The sequence below is a fragment of the Lepisosteus platostomus genome, chromosome 5 (genome assembly GCF_059453375.1).
Source record: "Lepisosteus platostomus isolate fLepPlt1 chromosome 5, fLepPlt1.hap1, whole genome shotgun sequence".
In the NCBI taxonomy this organism is placed as follows: Eukaryota; Metazoa; Chordata; class Actinopteri; order Semionotiformes; family Lepisosteidae; genus Lepisosteus; species Lepisosteus platostomus.
The window spans coordinates 69,977,405-69,996,241 of record NC_142615.1 but is presented as its reverse complement, the minus strand read 5'-3'; the positions used below and the strand labels follow the sequence as shown (position 1 = coordinate 69,996,241).

Genomic DNA, 18,837 nt, shown 5'->3' with positions numbered 1-18,837 from the left:
TCTCTGTGTGAAAGGGACGTCAGTCAGGGCTATCTGTGTGAGAGGACAGAGGGACGTCAGTCAGGGCTCTCTGTGTGAGAGGGACGTCAGTCAGGGCTCTGTGTGAGAGAGGACAGAGGGACGTCAGTCAGGGGTCTCTGTGTGAGAGGGACATCAGTCAGGGCTCGTGTGAGAGGACAGAGAGACGTCAGTCAGGGCTCTCTGTGTGAGAGGACAGAGGGACGTCAGTCGGGGCTCTCTGTGTGAGAGGACAGAGGGACGTCAGTCGTGGGCTCTCTGTGTGAAAGGGACGTCAGTCAGGGCTCTGTGTGAGAGGACAGAGGGACGTCAGTCAGGGCTCTCTGTGTGAAAGGGACGTCAGTCAGGGCTATCTGTGTGAGAGGACAGAGGGACGTCAGTCAGGGCTCTCTGTGTGAGAGGACAGAGGGACGTCAGTCGGGGCTCTCTGTGTGAGAGGACAGAGGGACGTCAGTCGTGGGCTCTCTGTGTGAAAGGGACGTCAGTCAGGGCTCTGTGTGAGAGGACAGAGGGACGTCAGTCAGGGCTCTCTGTGTGAAAGGGACGTCAGTCAGGGCTATCTGTGTGAGAGGACAGAGGGACGTCAGTCAGGGCTCTCTGTGTGAGAGGGACGTCAGTCAGGGCTCTGTGTGAGAGGACAGAGGGACGTCAGTCGGGGCTCTCTGTGTGAGAGGGACGTCAGTCAGGGCTCTGTGTGAGAGGACAGAGGGACGTCAGTCGGGGCTCTCTGTGTGAGAGGACAGAGGGACGTCAGTCGGGGCTCTCTGTGTGAGAGGACAGAGGGACGTCAGTCAGGGCTCTCTGTGAGAGAGGACAGAGGGACGTCAGTCGGGGCTCTGTGTGAGAGAGGACAGAGGGACGTCAGTCGGGGCTCTCTGTGTGAGAGGACAGAGGGACGTCAGTCGGGGCTCTCTGTGTGAGAGGACAGAGGGACGTCAGTCGGGGCTCTCTGTGTGAGAGGACAGAGGGACGTCAGTCGGGGCTCTCTGTGTGAGAGGACAGAGGGACGTCAGTCGGGGCTCTCTGTGTGAGAGGACAGAGGGACGTCAGTCGGGGCTCTCTGTGTGAGAGGACAGAGGGACGTCAGTCGGGGCTCTCTGTGTGAGAGGACAGAGGGACGTCAGTCAGGGCTCTGTGTGAGAGAGGACAGAGGGACGTCAGTCGGGGCTCTCTGTGTGAGAGGACAGAGGGACGTCAGTCGGGGCTCTCTGTGTGAGAGGACAGAGGGACGTCAGTCGGGGCTCTCTGTGTGAGAGGACAGAGGGACGTCAGTCAGGGCTCTGTGTGAGAGAGGACAGAGGGACGTCAGTCGGGGCTCTCTGTGTGAGAGGACAGAGGGACGTCAGTCGGGGCTCTGTGTGAGAGAGGACAGAGGGACGTCAGTCGGGGCTCTCTGTGTGAGAGGACAGAGGGACGTCAGTCGGGGCTCTTTGTGTGAGAGGACAGAGGGACGTCAGTCAGGGCTCTGTGTGAGAGGACAGAGGGACGTCAGTCGGGGCTCTCTGTGTGAGAGGACAGAGGGACGTCAGTCGGGGCTCTCTGTGTGAGAGGACAGAGGGACGTCAGTCGGGGCTCTCTGTGTGAGAGGACAGAGGGACGTCAGTCGGGGCTCTCTGTGTGAGAGGACAGAGGGACGTCAGTCGGGGCTCTCTGTGTGAGAGGACAGAGGGACGTCAGTCGGGGCTCTGTGTGAGAGAGGACAGAGGGACGTCAGTCGGGGCTCTCTGTGTGAGAGGACAGAGGGACGTCAGTCGGGGCTCTTTGTGTGAGAGGACAGAGGGACGTCAGTCAGGGCTCTGTGTGAGAGGACAGAGGGACGTCAGTCGGGGCTCTCTGTGTGAGAGGACAGAGGGACGTCAGTCGGGGCTCTCTGTGTGAGAGGACAGAGGGACGTCAGTCGGGGCTCTCTGTGTGAGAGGACAGAGGGACGTCAGTCGGGGCTCTCTGTGTGAGAGGACAGAGGGACGTCAGTCGGGGCTCTCTGTGTGAGAGGACAGAGGGACGTCAGTCGGGGCTCTCTGTGTGAGAGGCTCAGTTTCGGGCGAGAGCGTCGCTCCGGGCTGTCGGACTGGAATGGCTGGTGATGATGGGCTCTCCAGCCTGGGACAATGGGGCCGGTGATGATGGGCTCTCCAGCCTGGGACAATGGGGCCGGTGATGATGGGCTCTCCAGCCTGGGACAATGGGGCCGGTGATGATGGGCTCTTCAGCCTGGGACAATGGGGCCGGTGATGATGGGCTCTTCAGCCTGGGACAATGGGGCTGGTGATGGGGCTCTTCAGCCTGGGAAGGTGTCGCAGTTCGGCCTTTGTCCCAGGAACGGCCTTCAGGAAAACTGCAGGAGAGCCGTTGAGAGGAGAGGGGGGCATTGGGGGTGTGAAACAGCCCCTGAGCACAGAGAGATCAGGGTAAAAGCACAGGACAGCGCAATATAGCCCAGTGAGATCAGGGTAAAAACACAGGACAGTGCAGTACAGCCCAGTGAGATCAGGGTAAAAACACAGGACAGTGAAGTACAGCCCAGTGAGATCAGGGTAAAAACACAGGACAGTGAAGTACAGCCCAGTGAGATCAGGGTAAAAACACAGTACAGGGGGGTGCAGGGCGGAGTGGTGGGTCTGTGGCTCAGGATCTGTTCCTTTGACTGGAAGGTTGCTCTGTTGGGCCCCTGAGCAAGGCCCTTAACCCCAACTATAATAATGTTATATAATGTTATAATGTTTCTTTATTAGCCCTATACAATTTCTTGCATTAGGAATGCGTCTTTTCGCATACCCCAGCTTTTCTCCAGGGAGACACAGACACAGAGACAGGGAGAGAAGATTGGGGTCAGAGCGCAGGGTCTGCCATTGTACGGGGCCCCTGGAGCAGTTGGGGTTAAGGGCCTTGCTCAGGGGCCCAACAGAGTAGGATTCCTCAGCCGGCCGCGGGATTTGAACCGGCAACCTTCCGGTCACAGGCGCAGATCCTTACTGTAACTGCTCCAGGGGCGTCATACAATGGCAAACCCTGTGCTCTGATCCCAAGCTTCTCTCCCTGTCTGTGTGTCTGTGTCTCCATAGAGAAAAGCTGGGGTACGCAAAAAGACAAATTCCTAATGCAAGAAATTGTATAGGGCTAATAAACATTATTATTATTATTATCATCATTATTACAGCCCAGTGAGATCAGGGTAAAAACACAGGACAGTGCAGTAGAGCCCAGTGAGATCAGGGTAAAAACACAGGACAGTGCAGTACAGCCCAGTGAGATCAGGGTAAAAACACAGGACAGTGCAGTACAGCTCAGTTCCTTGTGTTTTCAGTCTGGCTGAGGGACTGTATGAAACTGCAGGACTGAGAGGAGAGAGAGGAGAGGGGAGAAAGGAGAGAGGAGAGGGGGAGAGAGAGGAGAAAGGAGAGAGAGGGAGAGAGGAGAGGGGGAGAGGGGAGAGAGGGGAGGGAGCCCAGCTTCTTTACAGATGTGTCACATAGCAACAGACTCCCTGACATCTGGAGGATGTGAACTGCTTACTGAACGCACAGGGCAAAGATATTCATCCGGTTCAAGACCAAAGACAATGTCTTCCACAAAATCGAGACCTAACCGTCACCACACCCAGCTCTCGCTATCTCAACGTACCGCAGTCTTCTGGGCAGGAGAGGGACACGAGACACCATATCAGACAGGGGCTGAGCAGGAACGGGATCGTTCTGATTGTCAGGATGTCACAGACAGGTACGCTAGCTCATGTGTCACATTGGGCCAAACGACCAGTAACGCCCCATGAGATCAGCTCCCCTCTCCCACCCCTCTCTGTGTACAGTAGAGCCTCCTGTCCTGACTGGAGGAGCTCACCCAGCTGTGTCTGGAGAGAAGCCAGGGTATCAGCTTGTTCCCCCCTCCCACCCCTCTCTGTGTACAGTAGAGCCTCCTGTCCTGACTGGAGGAGCTCACCCAGCTGTGTCTGGAGAGAAGCCAGGGTATCAGCTTGTTCCCCCCTCCCACCCCTCTCTGTGTACAGTAGAGCCTCCTGTCCTGACTGGAGGAGCTCACCCAGCTGTGTCTGGAGAGAAGCCAGGGTATTGGCTTGTTCCCCCCTCCCGCCCCTCTCTGTGTACAGTAGAGCCTCCTGTTCTGACTGGAGGAGCTCACCCAGCTGTGTCTGGAGAGAAGCCAGGGTATCAGCTTGTTCCCCCCTCCCACCCCTCTCTGTGTACAGTAGAGCCTCCTGTCCTGACTGGAGGAGCTCACCCAGCTGTGTCTGGAGAGAAGCCAGGGTATCAGCTTGTTCCCCCCTCCCACCCCTCTCTGTGTACAGTAGAGCCTCCTGTCCTGACTGGAGCAGCTCAGGCTGCAGAGAGCTGCCCCGCTGTGCCTGCAGGGCTGTGTACCGGCCCCCTGTGGAGAGCCGTTAGTCTCGGGTCCCAGCAGTGTGGAGAGAGGAGCCTCCTGGTTTTGTCATTCCTGGAGGGGGGGGGCTGAGATTGAGGGCCGTTAGGGCCCAGCTGGGCCAGAGGTGTCGCTTCGTTAGCATGAGTGTAGCAGGGGAGGCGGGGAGAGAGGAGGCACAGAGAGACACAGGGAGAGGAGACCACGCAGGAAGCACAGAGAGACACAGAGAGACACAGGGAGAGGAGACCGCGCAGGAGACACAGTCACAGTGAGAGGAGACCGTGCAGGAAGCACAGAGAGACACAGGGAGAGGAGACCGCGCAGGAGACACAGTCACAGTGAGAGGAGACCGTGCAGGAGGCACAGAGAGAAACAGGGAAAGGAAACCGTGCAGGAGGCACAGAGAGACACAGGGAGAGGAGACCGCGCAGGAGACCGTGCAGGAGGCACAGAGAGACACAGGGAGAGGAGACTGCGCAGGAGACACAGCAGGACTGGGGCACACAGAGAGAGGAGACTGAGCCACACAGAGAGACACAGGGAGAGGAGACTGAGCCACACAGAGAGAGGAGGCACCATGGCCCGGCCCTTCCCCTTTCCCCAGGAGGACTTCTACAGCGAGGCCTTCGACCTGGGCTTCCTGCCCGAGCCGCCCGGCCTGCCCCGCGCCTGGCCGCCCCTGCCCGGACCCGGACCCGAGCCCTGGGCCCCTGTGGCCCCCGCGGCCCCCGCGGCCTACCCGCTCAAGGCGGAGCGCGACGCGCCGGGCTGCGCGCCCTGGAGCTCCTGCAGGCTGGCCCGGCCCGCCCCGCCCACGCCGCCCGGCCCGCCGGAGAGCGGCGCCAGCCCGCGCAGCGAGGGAGCCGGCGCGCCCGCCGCGGACAGCGGGGACGAGGTGAGTCGGGGTCGCTGCTCCGCGACCCGGGTGATCCTAATTAGTCCCTCCGCTTCGCCCGTCTAATTGTGGGTTGGGTCACACGGCCCGTCTCTCCTGTGCGTCCGAGTCGGGGTTTTCCCCGTGGGTGCGCCACGGTGTTCGTGTCGCGCACGGTTTGTTTTCGAGGCAGCCCGCGCGTGAAATGTCCGCGACGCTGTCTTGTCCGGGGTTATCCGTGGGAAAAATGCGATGTCAGTCCTCGGAGTCCCGAGTGAGAAATGTGATTCTTTCGCGGGAGAAATACCGAGTGATTAATCCACGCGTTTCGGACATCAAGGCGTGCTTCCTGCGGCTGCTCGTGCCGTGGGCTCCTCAGCGAGCTGCCAGTAAGATAAATCAGTATAATCAATAATAATATCAGTCAATAAATCAATGCGGTCGGTATAATCAATCAGTATCATGTATCAATACAGTCAATAAATCAATACTCTCAGTATCATGTTTCAATACAGTCAATAAATCAATACGGTCGGTATAATCAATCAGTATCATGTATCGATTCAGTCAGTAAATTAATACTCTCAGTATCATGTATCAATACAGTCAATAAATCAATACTCTCAGTATCATGTATCAATACAGTCAGTATCAGGTATAAATACAGTCAATAAATCAATACTCTCAGTATCATGTATCAATACAGTCAGTATCAGGTATCAATACAGTCAATAAATCAATACTCTCAGTATCATGTATCAATACAGTCAGTATCAGGTATAAATACAGTCAATAAATCAATACTCTCAGTATCATGTATCAATACAGTCAGTATCAGGTATCAATACAGTCAATAAATCAATACTCTCAGTATCATGTATCAATACTCTCAGTATCAGGTATAAATACAGTCAATAAATCAATACTCTCAGTATCATGTATCAATACAGTCAGTATCAGGTATAAATACAGTCAATAAATCAATACTCTCAGCATCATGTATCAATACAGTCAGTATCAGGTATAAATACAGTCAATTAATTAATACTCTCAGCATCATGTATCAATACAGTCAGTATCCTCAATTAGTATCATCTATCAGGACAGTACCAGACTCACTGGGCTCTACTGCACTGTCCTACGTTTTTACCCTGATCTCACTGGGCTCTACTGCACTGTCCTGTGTTTTTACCCTGATCTCACTGGGCTCTACTGCGCTGTCCTGTGTTTTTACCCTGATCTCACTGGGCTCTACTGCGCTGTCCTACGTTTTTACCCTGATCTCACTGGGCTTTACTGCGCTGTCCTGTGTTTTTACCCTGATCTCACTGGGCTCTACTGCGCTGTCCTGTGTTTTTACCCTGATCTCACTGGGCTCTACTGCGCTGTCCTGTGTTTTTACCCTGATCTCACTGGGCTCTACTGCACTGTCCTGTGTTTTTACCCTGATCTCACTGGGCTCTACTGCACTGTCCTGTGTTTTTACCCTGATCTCACTGGGCTCTACTGCGCTGTCCTGTGTTTTTACCCTGATCTCACTGGGCTCTACTGCGCTGTCCTACGTTTTTACCCTGATCCCACTGGGCTCTACTGCGCTGTCCTACGTTTTTACCCTGATCTCACTGGGCTCTACTGCGCTGTCCTGTGTTTTTACCCTGATCTCACTGGGCTCTACTGTGCTGTCCTGTGTTTTTACCCTGATCTCACTGGGCTCTACTGCGCTGTCCTACGTTTTTACCCTGATCTCACCATGGCTCTACTGCGCTGTCCTGTGTTTTTACCCTGATCTCACTGGGCTCTACTGCGCTGTCCTACGTTTTTACCCTGATCCCACTGGGCTCTACTGCGCTGTCCTGTGTTTTTACCCTGATCTCACTGGGCTCTACTGCGCTGTCCTGTGGTTTTACCCTGATCTCAACGGACTCTACTGCGCTGTCCTACGTTTTTACCCTGATCCCACTGGGCTCTACTGCGCTGTCCTGTGTTTTTACCCTGATCTCACTGGGCTCTACTGCGCTGTCCTGTGTTTTTACCCTGATCTCAACGGACTCTACTGCGCTGTCCTACGTTTTTACCCTGATCCCACTGGGCTCTACTGCACTGTCCTGTGTTTTTACCCTGATCCCACTGGGCTCTACTGCACTGTCCTGTGTTTTTACCCTGATCCCACTGGGCTCTACTGCACTGTCCTGTGTTTTTACCCTGATCTCACTGGGCTCTACTGCGCTGTCCTGTGTTTTTACCCTGATCTCACTGGGCTTTACTGCGCTGTCCTGTGTTTTTACCCTGATCTCATTAGGCTGTACTGTGTTTTTACCCTGATCTCACTGGGCTCTACTGCGCTGTCCTGTGTTTTTACCCTGATCTCACTGGGCTCTACTGCGCTGTCCTGTGTTTTTACCCTGATCTCACTGGGCTGTACTGCGCTGTCCTGTGTTTTTACCCTGATCTCACTGGGCTCTACTGCGCTGTCCTACGTTTTTACCCTGATCCCACTGGGCTCTACTGTGCTGTCCTGTGTTTTTACCCTGATCTCACTGGGCTCTACTGCACTGTCCTGTGTTTTTACCCTGATCTCACTGCGCTCTACTGCGCTGTCCTGTGTTTTTACCCTGATCTCACTGCACTGTCCTGTGTTTTTACCCTGATCTCACTGGGCTGTACTGCACTGTCCTGTGTTTTTACCCTGATCTCACTGGGCTCTACTGCGCTGTCCTGTGTTTTTACCCTGATCTCACTGGGCTCTACTGCGCTGTCCTACGTTTTTACCCTGATCTCACTGGGCTTTACTGCGCTGTCCTGTGTTTTTACCCTGATCTCACTGCACTGTCCTGTGTTTTTACCCTGATCTCACTGGGCTGTACTGCACTGTCCTGTGTTTTTACCCTGATCTCACTGGGCTCTACTGCGCTGTCCTGTGTTTTTACCCTGATCTCACTGGGCTCTACTGCGCTGTCCTACGTTTTTACCCTGATCTCACTGGGCTTTACTGCGCTGTCCTGTGTTTTTACCCTGATCTCACTGCACTGTCCTGTGTTTTTACCCTGATCTCACTGCACTGTCCTGTGTTTTTACCCTGATCTCACTGGGCTGTACTGCACTGTCCTGTGTTTTTACCCTGATCTCACTGGGCTCTACTGCGCTGTCCTGTGTTTTTACCCTGATCTCACTGGGCTCTACTGCGCTGTCCTACGTTTTTACCCTGATCCCACTGGGCTCTACTGCGCTGTCCTACGTTTTTACCCTGATCTCACCATGGCTCTACTGCGCTGTCCTGTGTTTTTACCCTGATCTCACTGGGCTCTACTGCGCTGTCCTGTGTTTTTACCCTGATCTCACTGGGCTCTACTGCACTGTCCTGTGTTTTTACCCTGATCTCACTGGGCTCTACTGCGCTGTCCTGTGTTTTTACCCTGATCTCACTGGGCTCTACTGCGCTGTCCTGTGTTTTTACCCTGATCTCACTGGGCTCTACTGCGCTGTCCTGTGTTTTTACCCTGATCTCACTGGGCTCTACTGCGCTGTCCTGTGTTTTTACCCTGATCTCACTGGGCTCTACTGCGCTGTCCTGTGTTTTTACCCTGATCTCACTGGGCTCTACTGCACTGTCCTGTGTTTTTACCCTGATCTCACTGGGCTCTACTGCGCTGTCCTGTGTTTTTACCCTGATCTCACTGGGCTGTACTGCGCTGTCCTACGTTTTTACCCTGATCCCACTGGGCTCTACTGGGCTGTACTGTGTTTTTACCCTGATCTCACTGGGCTCTACTGCGCTGTCCTGTGTTTTTACCCTGATCTCACTGGGCTCTACTGCACTGTCCTGTGTTTTTACCCTGATCTCACTGGGCTCTACTGCGCTGTCCTGTGTTTTTATCCTGATCTCACTGGGCTCTACTGCGCTGTCCTGTGTTTTTACCCTGATTTCACTGGGCTCTACTGCGCTGTCCTGTGTTTTTACCCTGATCTCACTGGGCTGTACTGCACTGTCCTGTGTTTTTACCCTGATCTCACTGGGCTGTACTGCACTGTCCTGTGTTTTTACCCTGATCTCACTGGGCTGTACTGTGTTTTTACCTTGATCTCACTGGGCTGTACTGTGTTTTTACCCTGTTGTCTTGTGGTAACGGTGTCCGTGTGTCTGCTGTTGCTAGGAGACGCCGAGCGCGGAGGAGCTGGAACAGTTTGCCAAGGAGCTGAAGCACAAGCGCATCACCCTGGGGTTCACACAGGCGGACGTGGGGCTGGCCCTGGGGGTGCTGTACGGTACTGTCACTACACAACTACTACACAACTACAAACACACAACTACTACACAACTACACACAAACTGCACACACACACTACAGACCCTCTCCTGACCTGCTGCCTGCTCTCTCCAGGGAAGATGTTCAGTCAGACCACGATCTGTACACACACACACACACACACACACACACACTGCAGACCCTCTCCTGACCTGCTGCCTGCTCTCTCCAGGGAAGATGTTCAGTCAGACCACGATCTGTACACACACACACACACACACACACACACTGCAGACCCTCTCCTGACCTGCTGCCTGCTCTCTCCAGGGAAGATGTTCAGTCAGACCACGATCTGTACACACACACACACACACACACACACACACACACACACACACACACACACACACACACACTGCAGACCCTCTCCTGACCTGCTGCCTGCTCTCTCCAGGGAAGATGTTCAGTCAGACCACGATCTGTACACACACACACACACACACTGCAGACCCTCTCCTGACCTGCTGCCTGCTCTCTCCAGGGAAGATGTTCAGTCAGACCACGATCTGTACACACACACACACACACACACACACACACACACACACACACACACACACACACACACACACACACACACACACACACACACACACACACTGCAGACCCTCTCCTGACCTGCTGCCTGCTCTCTCCAGGGAAGATGTTCAGTCAGACCACGATCTGCAGGTTCGAAGCCCTGCAGCTCAGCTTCAAGAACATGTGCAAACTGAAGCCCCTGCTGGACCGCTGGCTGAGAGAGGTGGACTCCAACGAGAACCTGCAGGAGGTGCGTCTCCGGACAGCGCCCCCCGCGGGCCTGACTCAGCTGTGTCTCCTGCCCCCTCGGCTGCTCTGATGCCCTGTCCCTGTGTCTCCTGCCCCCTCATCTGCTCTGATGCCCTGTCCCTGTGTCTCCTGCCCTGTCCCTGTGTCTCCTGCCCCCTCAGCTGCTCTGATGCCCTGTCCCTGTGTCTCCTGCCCTGTCCCTGTGTCTCCTGCCCCCTCGGCTGCTCTGATGCCCTGTCCCTGTGTCTCCTGCCCCCCTCAGCTGCTCTGATGCCCTGTCCCTGTGTCTCCTGCCCTGTCCCTGTGTCTCCTGCCCTGTCCCTGTGTCTCCTGCCCCCCTCAGCTGCTCTGATGCCCTGTCCCTGTGTCTCCTGCCCCCCTCAGCTGCTCTGATGCCCTGTCCCTGTGTCTCCTGCCCCTCTCGGCTGCTCTGATGCCCTGTCCCTGTGTCTCCTGCCCCTCTCGGCTGCTCTGATGCCCTGTCCCTGTGTCTCCTGCCCCTCTCGGCTGCTCTGATGCCCTGTCCCTGTGTCTCCTGCCCCCTCAGCTGCTCTGATGCCCTGTCCCTGTGTCTCCTGCCCCTCTCGGCTGCTCTGATGCCCTGTCCCTGTGTCTCCTGCCCTGTCCCTGTGTCTCCTGCCCCCTCAGCTGCTCTGATGCCCTGTCCCTGTGTCTCCTGCCCCCTCAGCTGCTCTGATGCCCTGTCCCTGTGTCTCCTGCCCCTCTCGGCTGCTCTGATGCCCTGTCCCTGTGTCTCCTGCCCTGTCCCTGTGTCTCCTGCCCCCTCAGCTGCTCTGATGCCCTGTCCCTGTGTCTCCTGCCCTGTCCCTGTGTCTCCTGCCCTGTCCCTGTGTCTCCTGCCCCTCTCAGCTGCTCTGATGCCCTGTCCCTGTGTCTCCTGCCCTGTCCCTGTGTCTCCTGCCCCCTCAGCTGCTCTGATGCCCTGTCCCTGTGTCTCCTGCCCCTCTCGGCTGCTCTGATGCCCTGTCCCTGTGTCTCCTGCCCCCCTCAGCTGCTCTGATGCCCTGTCCCTGTGTCTCCTGCCCCCTCGGCTGCTCTGATGCCCTGTCCCTGTGTCTCCTGCCCCTCTCGGCTGCTCTGATGCCCTGTCCCTGTGTCTCCTGCCCTGTCCCTGTGTCTCCTGCCCCTCTCAGCTGCTCTGATGCCCTGTCCCTGTGTCTCCTGCCCTGTCCCTGTGTCTCCTGCCCCCTCAGCTGCTCTGATGCCCTGTCCCTGTGTCTCCTGCCCCCCTCAGCTGCTCTGATGCCCTGTCCCTGTGTCTCCTGCCCTGTCCCTGTGTCTCCTGCCCCTCTCGGCTGCTCTGATGCCCTGTCCCTGTGTCTCCTGCCCTGTCCCTGTGTCTCCTGCCCCCTCAGCTGCTCTGATGCCCTGTCCCTGTGTCTCCTGCCCCTCTCGGCTGCTCTGATGCCCTGTCCCTGTGTCTCCTGCCCTGTCCCTGTGTCTCCTGCCCCCTCAGCTGCTCTGATGCCCTGTCCCTGTGTCTCCTGCCCCTCTCGGCTGCTCTGATGCCCTGTCCCTGTGTCTCCTGCCCCCTCAGCTGCTCTGATGCCCTGTCCCTGTGTCTCCTGCCCTGTCCCTGTGTCTCCTGCCCCCTCGGCTGCTCTGATGCCCTGTCCCTGTGTCTCCTGCCCCCTCATCTGCTCTGATGCCCTGTCCCTGTGTCTCCTGCCCCCTCATCTGCTCTGATGCCCTGTCCCTGTGTCTCCTGCCCCTTTCGGCTGCTCTGATGCCCTGTCCCTGTGTCTCCTGCCCTGTCCCTGTGTCTCCTGCCCCCGCATCTGCTCTGATGCCCTGTCCCTGTGTCTCCTGCCCTGTCCCTGTGTCTCCTGCCCCCTCATCTGCTCTGATGCCCTGTCCCTGTGTCTCCTGCCCCCTCGGCTGCTCTGATGCCCTGTCCCTGTGTCTCCTGCCCCCTCATCTGCTCTGATGCCCTGTCCCTGTGTCTTCTGCCCCCTCAGCTGCTCTGATGCCCTGTCCCTGTGTCTCCTGCCCCCCTCAGCTGCTCTGATGCCCTGTCCCTGTGTCTCCTGCCCCCGCATCTGCTCTGATGCCCTGTCCCTGTGTCTCCTGCCCCCTCATCTGCTCTGATGCCCTGTCCCTGTGTCTCCTGCCCCCTCATCTGCTCTGATGCCCTGTCCCTGTGTCTCCTGCCCTGTCCCTGTGTCTCCTGCCCCCTCATCTGCTCTGATGCCCTGTCCCTGTGTCTCCTGCCCCCTCATCTGCTCTGATGCCCTGTCCCTGTGTCTCCTGCCCCTTTCGGCTGCTCTGATGCCCTGTCCCTGTGTCTCCTGCCCTGTCCCTGTGTCTCCTGCCCCCGCATCTGCTCTGATGCCCTGTCCCTGTGTCTCCTGCCCTGTCCCTGTGTCTCCTGCCCCCGCATCTGCTCTGATGCCCTGTCCCTGTGTCTCCTGCCCCCCTCAGCTGCTCTGATGCCCTGTCCCTGTGTCTCCTGCCCCCGCATCTGCTCTGATGCCCTGTCCCTGTGTCTCCTGCCCTGTCCCTGTGTCTCCGGCCTCCTCAGCTGCTCTGATGCCCTGTCCCTGTGTCTCCGGCCTCCTCATCTGCTCTGATGCCCTGTCCCTGTGTCTCCTGCCCCCTCATCTGCTCTGATGCCCTGTCCCTGTGTCTCCTGCCCCCTCAGCTGCTCTGATGCCCTGTCCCTGTGTCTCCTATCCCCCAGCTGTGTAACCTGGAGCAGGCAGCGGTTCAGGCCCGCAAGCGCAAGCGGACGAGCATCGAGACCAGCGTCCGCGGCAGCCTGGAGTCCTACTTCTCCAGGTGCCCCAAGCCCTCAGCCCAGGAGATCGCGCAGATCGCCGGAGACCTCAGCCTGGACAAGGACGTACGTACATACTGTACACAGAGAGGGGCGGGAGGGGGGAACAAGCTGATACCCTGGCTTCTCTCCAGACACAGCTGGGTGAGCTCCTCCAGTCAGGACAGGAGGCTCTACTGTACACAGAGAGGGGTGGGAGGGGGGAACAAGCCGATACCCTGGCTTCTCTCCAGACACAGCTGGGTGAGCTCCTCCAGTCAGGACAGGAGGCTCTACTGTACACAGAGAGGGGCGGGAGGGGGGAACAAGCCGATACCCTGGCTTCTCTCCAGACACAGCTGGGTGAGCTCCTCCAGTCAGGACAGGAGGCTCTACTGTACACAGAGAGGGGTGGGAGGGGGGAACAAGCCGATACCCTGGCTTCTCTCCAGACACAGCTGGGTGAGCTCCTCTAGCCAGGACAGGAGGCTCTACTGTACACAGAGAGGGGTGGGAGGAGGGAACTGATCTCACCTGTGTTCACCGGTTCTGTTCTGACGCTGGTTCTCCCCGCAGGTGGTCCGGGTCTGGTTCTGTAACCGCAGGCAGAAGGGCAAGCGCAGCTCCTATCCTGGGTTCGAGGACTTCGGCGGCCCCGGCCCCGCCCCCACTCATCACTATGGCTACGGCGGCCCCACCTTCGCCGCCTCCCTCTTCCTGCCCCAGTACCCCGAGGGCGAGGCCTTCCCGCTGGCCCCGCCCCCCATGGCCCCTGGGCACGGCGTGCCCTCCAGCTGATTGGCCGGGAGACGAGGGGAGGGGGTGGGGCTTCTGCCCTGCAGGACAGGAGCTGGAGATCAGGACTCACGCACGCGCAGCAAGGCGGGGTGTCCGAACCCCAGGGGACCCCAGGCCTCTCCCCACGCTCCCCACTGCGCAGGAGCTGGAGCTCCCTGCACCCGCCCCTCTCTGCGTACAGAGGCGCGCCCGCTGTCGCCAGTGACCCCGCCGGGCCTCTCCCCTGGGGTTCGCTCGCGCCCCACACAGCCCGCGTGACTGCGATCTGGTTCCTGCTGGTCTGGGGGGAGGGGGGTTCTGTCGCTGAGCACTTTTTCGGGGTGCTCTGTTGGGGTGTTTTTGGTCTTTTTTTTTCACCTCAGAGTAAATGTCCGGTATTGTTCCTGCGCCTGGCGCCGAATAAAGTCTGTCTCCCCCACACTGGGGTCTGGGGTTCAGTCCCGGCCTGGTCCTGCACTGGGGGACCCCACCCCGGCCGGTCTCTCACCCCGCCTCGTTAATCAATCAGTCGGTCCAGCTGCACCCCTGACAGAAACGCGTGAAAGACTCACCCCTGACAGGACTCGGACCCGTGACTGGAGACTGTCAGTCCAGCGCGGTATCGCTGGCCGCCGGCTGTGGACACCGCTGTGCTTGAGCTCCAGTCAGGAGCGAAGACCTGGGGGGTGATCTTCGATCCAGCCCCGACCTCCGACCCTCACGAGCAACACGCTGTCAGACCCTCACTCTTCCAGCTCAGGAACGTCGCCCGACCACATCCTGTGGCTGAAAAGCTGGTCCACCCCCTGACACCCTCCTGGCTGGGGTTTCCAAACCCACCCTGAGCAAACTCCAGTCCGTCCAGAATCCACACCAGCTCGAGTGCAGGAGACCACATCACTCCTGTCATGGAGTCCCTGCCCTGGCTGCCAGTCAGGTGTCAGAATCCTCCTGCTCTGCGTGGCTCAGCCCTCCAGCCCTGTCTGAGTCACTGTCGCCCTGCTCCCCCCCTCCCAGCCTCCCTTCCTCGGACTCTGGGCTCCTGTCTGTCGACACTCTGGGGGTGACAGGGCCTTCTCCTCCTGCTGGAACTGTCGGAGAGAGTCTCCTGCCCATCCCGACTCCAGCCCTTCCTCTGACTCTGGGCTCCTGTCTGTCGACACTCTGGGGGTGACAGGGCCTTCTCCTCCTGCTGGAACTGTCGGAGAGAGTCTCCTGCTCATCCCCACTCCAGCCCTTCCTCTGACTCTGGGCTCCTGTCTGTCGACACTCTGGGGGTGACAGGGCCTTCTCCTCCTGCTGGAACTGTCGGAGAGAGTCTCCTGCTCATCCCCACTCCAGCCCTTCCTCTGAGTCTGGGCTCCTGTCTGTCGACACTCTGGGGGTGACAGGGCCTTCTCCTCCTGCTGGAACTGTCGGAGAGAGTCTCCTGCCCATCCCGACTCCAGCCCTTCCTCTGACTCTGGGCTCCTGTCTGTCGACACTCTGGGGGTGACAGGGCCTTCTCCTCCTGCTGGAACTGTCGGAGAGAGTCTCCTGCTCATCCCCACTCCAGCCCTTCCTCTGACTCTGGGCTCCTGTCTGTCGACACTCTGGGGGTGACAGGGCCTTCTCCTCCTGCTGGAACTGTCGGAGAGAGTCTCCTGCCCATCCCGACTCCAGCCCTTCCTCTGACTCTGGGCTCCTGTCTGTCGACACTCTGGGGGTGACAGGGCCTTCTCCTCCTGCTGGAACTGTCGGAGAGAGTCTCCTGCCCATCCCCACTCCAGCCCTTCCTCTGAGTCTGGGCTCCTGTCTGTCGACACTCTGGGGGTGACAGGGCCTTCTCCTCCTGCTGGAACTGTCGGAGAGAGTCTCCTGCCCATCCCGACTCCAGCCCTTCCTCTGACTCTGGGCTCCTGTCTGTCGACACTCTGGGGGTGACAGGGCCTTCTCCTCCTGCTGGAACTGTCGGAGAGAGTCTCCTGCTCATCCCGACTCCAGCCCTTCCTCTGACTCTGGGCTCCTGTCTGTCGACACTCTGGGGGTGACAGGGCCTTCTCCTCCTGCTGGAACTGTCGGAGAGAGTCTCCTGCCCATCCCCACTCCAGCCCTTCCTCTGAGTCTGGGCTCCTGTCTGTCGACACTCTGGGGGTGACAGGGCCTTCTCCTCCTGCTGGAACTGTCGGAGAGAGTCTCCTGCCCATCCCGACTCCAGCCCTTCCTCGGACTCTGGGCTCCTGTCTGTCGACACTCTGGGGGTGACAGGGCCTTCTCCTCCTGCTGGAACTGTCGGAGAGAGTCTCCTGCTCATCCCCACTCCAGCCCTTCCTCTGACTCTGGGCTCCTGTCTGTCGACACTCTGGGGGTGACAGGGCCTTCTCCTCCTGCTGGAACTGTCGGAGAGAGTCTCCTGCCCATCCAGACGGGCTAATAGAATGAATCCCTGTGTCTTGACCTTGTTCTGAACTTGTTTTCTTTTGTGTGAACTGTATTCTCTCCTGTCTTTCTCTCGGTTTCACAGTGCTTTGCCTGTACAGCGCTCTGTGGAATAAACCTGATGATCGTGATTAAAGGAGGTGGCTGTATAAACTGGGCGTCACTGTGACACAGTCGCAGAGTCAGAGTCACCTTTATTCTCCGAGTACACGTCGCGCACGAGGGGTATCACTCTGGTGGGCTTTGGGCAGGCAAAACCCATCCCTCCACATCAGGACTGCCGAGATCAAGAGGACATGAGACAGCTGCTGCAGGGTCTGCTGAAACAGAGGGACCGGCGGGGTCAGGGGTCAGAGGTCAGCAGTCTGATCCGCTCCAGGTGTGACAGTGCTGTCAGTCAGACTCCCAGTGCGCAGCAGTCTGATCCACTCCAGGTGTGACAGTGCTGTCAGTCAGACTCCCAGTGCGCAGCAGTCTGATCCGCTCCAGGTGTGACAGTGCTGTCAGACTCCCAGTGCGCAGCAGTCTGATCCGCTCCAGGTGTGACAGTGCTGTCAGTCAGACTCCCAGTGCGCAGCAGTCTGATCCGCTCCAGGTGTGACAGTGCTGTCAGTCAGACTCCCAGTGCACAGCAGTCTGATCCGCTCCAGGTGTGACAGTGCTGTCAGACTCCCAGTGCGCAGCAGTCTGATCCGCTCCAGGTGTGACAGTGTTGTCAGTCAGACTCCCAGTGCGCAGCAGTCTGATCTGCTCCAGGTGTGACAGTGCTGTCAGACTCCCAGTGCGCAGCAGTCTGATCCCCTCCAGGTGTGACAGTGCTGTCAGCCAGACTCCCAGTGCACAGCAGTCTGATCCGCTCCAGGTGTGACAGTGCTGTCAGACTCCCAGTGCGCAGCAGTCTGATCCGGTCCAGGTGTGACAGTGCTGTCAGTCAGACTCCCAGTGCGCAGCAGTCTGATCCGCTCCAGGTGTGACAGTGCTGTCAGTCAGACTCCCAGTGCGCAGCAGTCTGATCCGGTCCAGGTGTGACAGTGCTGTCAGTCAGACTCCCAGTGCGCAGCAGTCTGATCCGCTCCAGGTGTGACAGTGCTGTCAGACTCCCAGTGCGCAGCAGTCTGATCCGCTCCAGGTGTGACAGTGCTGTCAGACTCCCAGTGTGCAGCAGTCTGATCCGCTCCAGGTGTGACAGTGCTGTCAGACTCCCAGTGCGCAGCAGTCTGATCCGCTCCAGGTGTGACAGTGCAGTCAGTCAGACTCCCAGTGCACAGCAGTCTGATCCGCTCCAGGTGTAACAGTGCTGTCAGTCAGACTCCCAGTGCGCAGCAGTCTGATCCGCTCCAGGTGTGACAGTGCTGTCAGTCAGACTCCCAGTGCGCAGCAGTCTGATCCGCTCCAGGTGTGACGGTGCGGCAGTCTGATCCGCTCCAGGTATGACAGTGCTGTCAGTCAGACTCCCAGTGCGCAGCAGTCTGATCCGCTCCAGGTGTGACAGTGCTGTCAGACTCCCAGTGTGCAGCAGTCTGATCTGCTCCAGGTGTGACAGTGCTGTCAGACTCCCAGTGCGCAGCAGTCTGATCCGCTCCAGGTGTGACAGTGCTGTCAGTCAGACTCCCAGTGCACAGCAGTCTGATCCGCTCCAGGTGTGACAGTGCTGTCAGTCAGACTCCCAGTGCGCAGCAGTCTGATCCGCTCCAGGTGTGACAGTGCTGTCAGTCAGACTCCCAGTGCGCAGCAGTCTGATCCGCTCCAGGTGTGACAGTGCTGTCAGTCAGACTCCCAGTGCGCAGCAGTCTGATCCGCTCCAGGTGTGACAGTGCTGTCAGTCAGACTCCCAGTGCACAGCAGTCTGATCCGCTCCAGGTGTGACAGTGCTGTCAGACTCCCAGTGCGCAGCAGTCTGATCCGCTCCAGGTGTGACAGTGCTGTCAGACTCCCAGTGTGCAGCAGTCTGATCCGCTCCAGGTGTGACAGTGCTGTCAGTCAGACTCCCAGTGCGCAGCAGTCTGATCCGCTCCAGGTGTGACAGTGCTGTCAAACTCCAAGTGCACAGCACTCTGACCTGCTCCAGGTGTGACAGTGCTGTCAGACTCCCAGTGCGCAGCAGTCTGATCCGCTCCAGGTGTGACAGTGCTGTCAGTCAGACTCCCAGTGCGCAGCAGTCTGATCCGCTCCAGGTGTGACAGTGCTGTCAGTCAGACTCCCAGTGCGCAGAGTCTGATCCGCTCCAGGTGTGACAGTGCTGTCAGTCAGACTCCCAGTGCGCAGCAGTCTGATCCGCTCCAGGTGTGTCAGTGCAGTCAGTCTGAGCCGCTCCAGGTGTGTCAGTGCAGTCAGTCTGAGCCGCTCCAGGTGTGTCAGTGCAGTCAGTCTGATCCTCCTCCAGGTGTGTCAGTGCAGTCAGTCTGATCCTGCTCCAGGTGTGTCAGTGCTGTCAGTCTGAGTCGCTCCAGGTGTGTCAGTGCAGTCAGTCTGAGTCGCTCCAGGTGTGTCAGTGCAGTCAGTCTGAGACGCTCCAGGTGTGACAGTGC

General features: G+C 58.2%; 1 protein-coding gene across 1 annotated transcript; it reads left to right on the top strand.

The window, feature by feature from the left end:
- Positions 1-4,141: 4,141 nt before the first annotated feature.
- LOC148671990 (POU domain, class 5, transcription factor 3-like) lies at positions 4,142-15,021 on the top strand. Its single transcript, XM_088631800.1, has 5 exons — positions 4,142-5,287; positions 9,418-9,529; positions 10,209-10,339; positions 13,040-13,201; positions 13,691-15,021. Exons 1-5 carry the CDS (start codon positions 4,970-4,972, stop codon positions 13,910-13,912), a joined length of 945 nt encoding a protein of 314 aa, XP_088487926.1. The 5' UTR covers positions 4,142-4,969; the 3' UTR covers positions 13,913-15,021.
- Positions 15,022-18,837: the final 3,816 nt, after the last annotated feature.

Excerpts from the sequence above, each read along its gene's own strand:
- LOC148671990 (XM_088631800.1), top strand. The coding sequence starts at position 4,970 with ATGGCCCGGCCCTTCCCCTTTCCCCAGGAGGACTTCTACAGCGAGGCC. Across the intron at positions 9,530-10,208 it reads GGCCCTGGGGGTGCTGTACG|GGAAGATGTTCAGTCAGACC; the intron begins GTACTGTCACTA and ends TGCTCTCTCCAG. Across the intron at positions 10,340-13,039 it reads CCAACGAGAACCTGCAGGAG|CTGTGTAACCTGGAGCAGGC; the intron begins GTGCGTCTCCGG and ends CCTATCCCCCAG.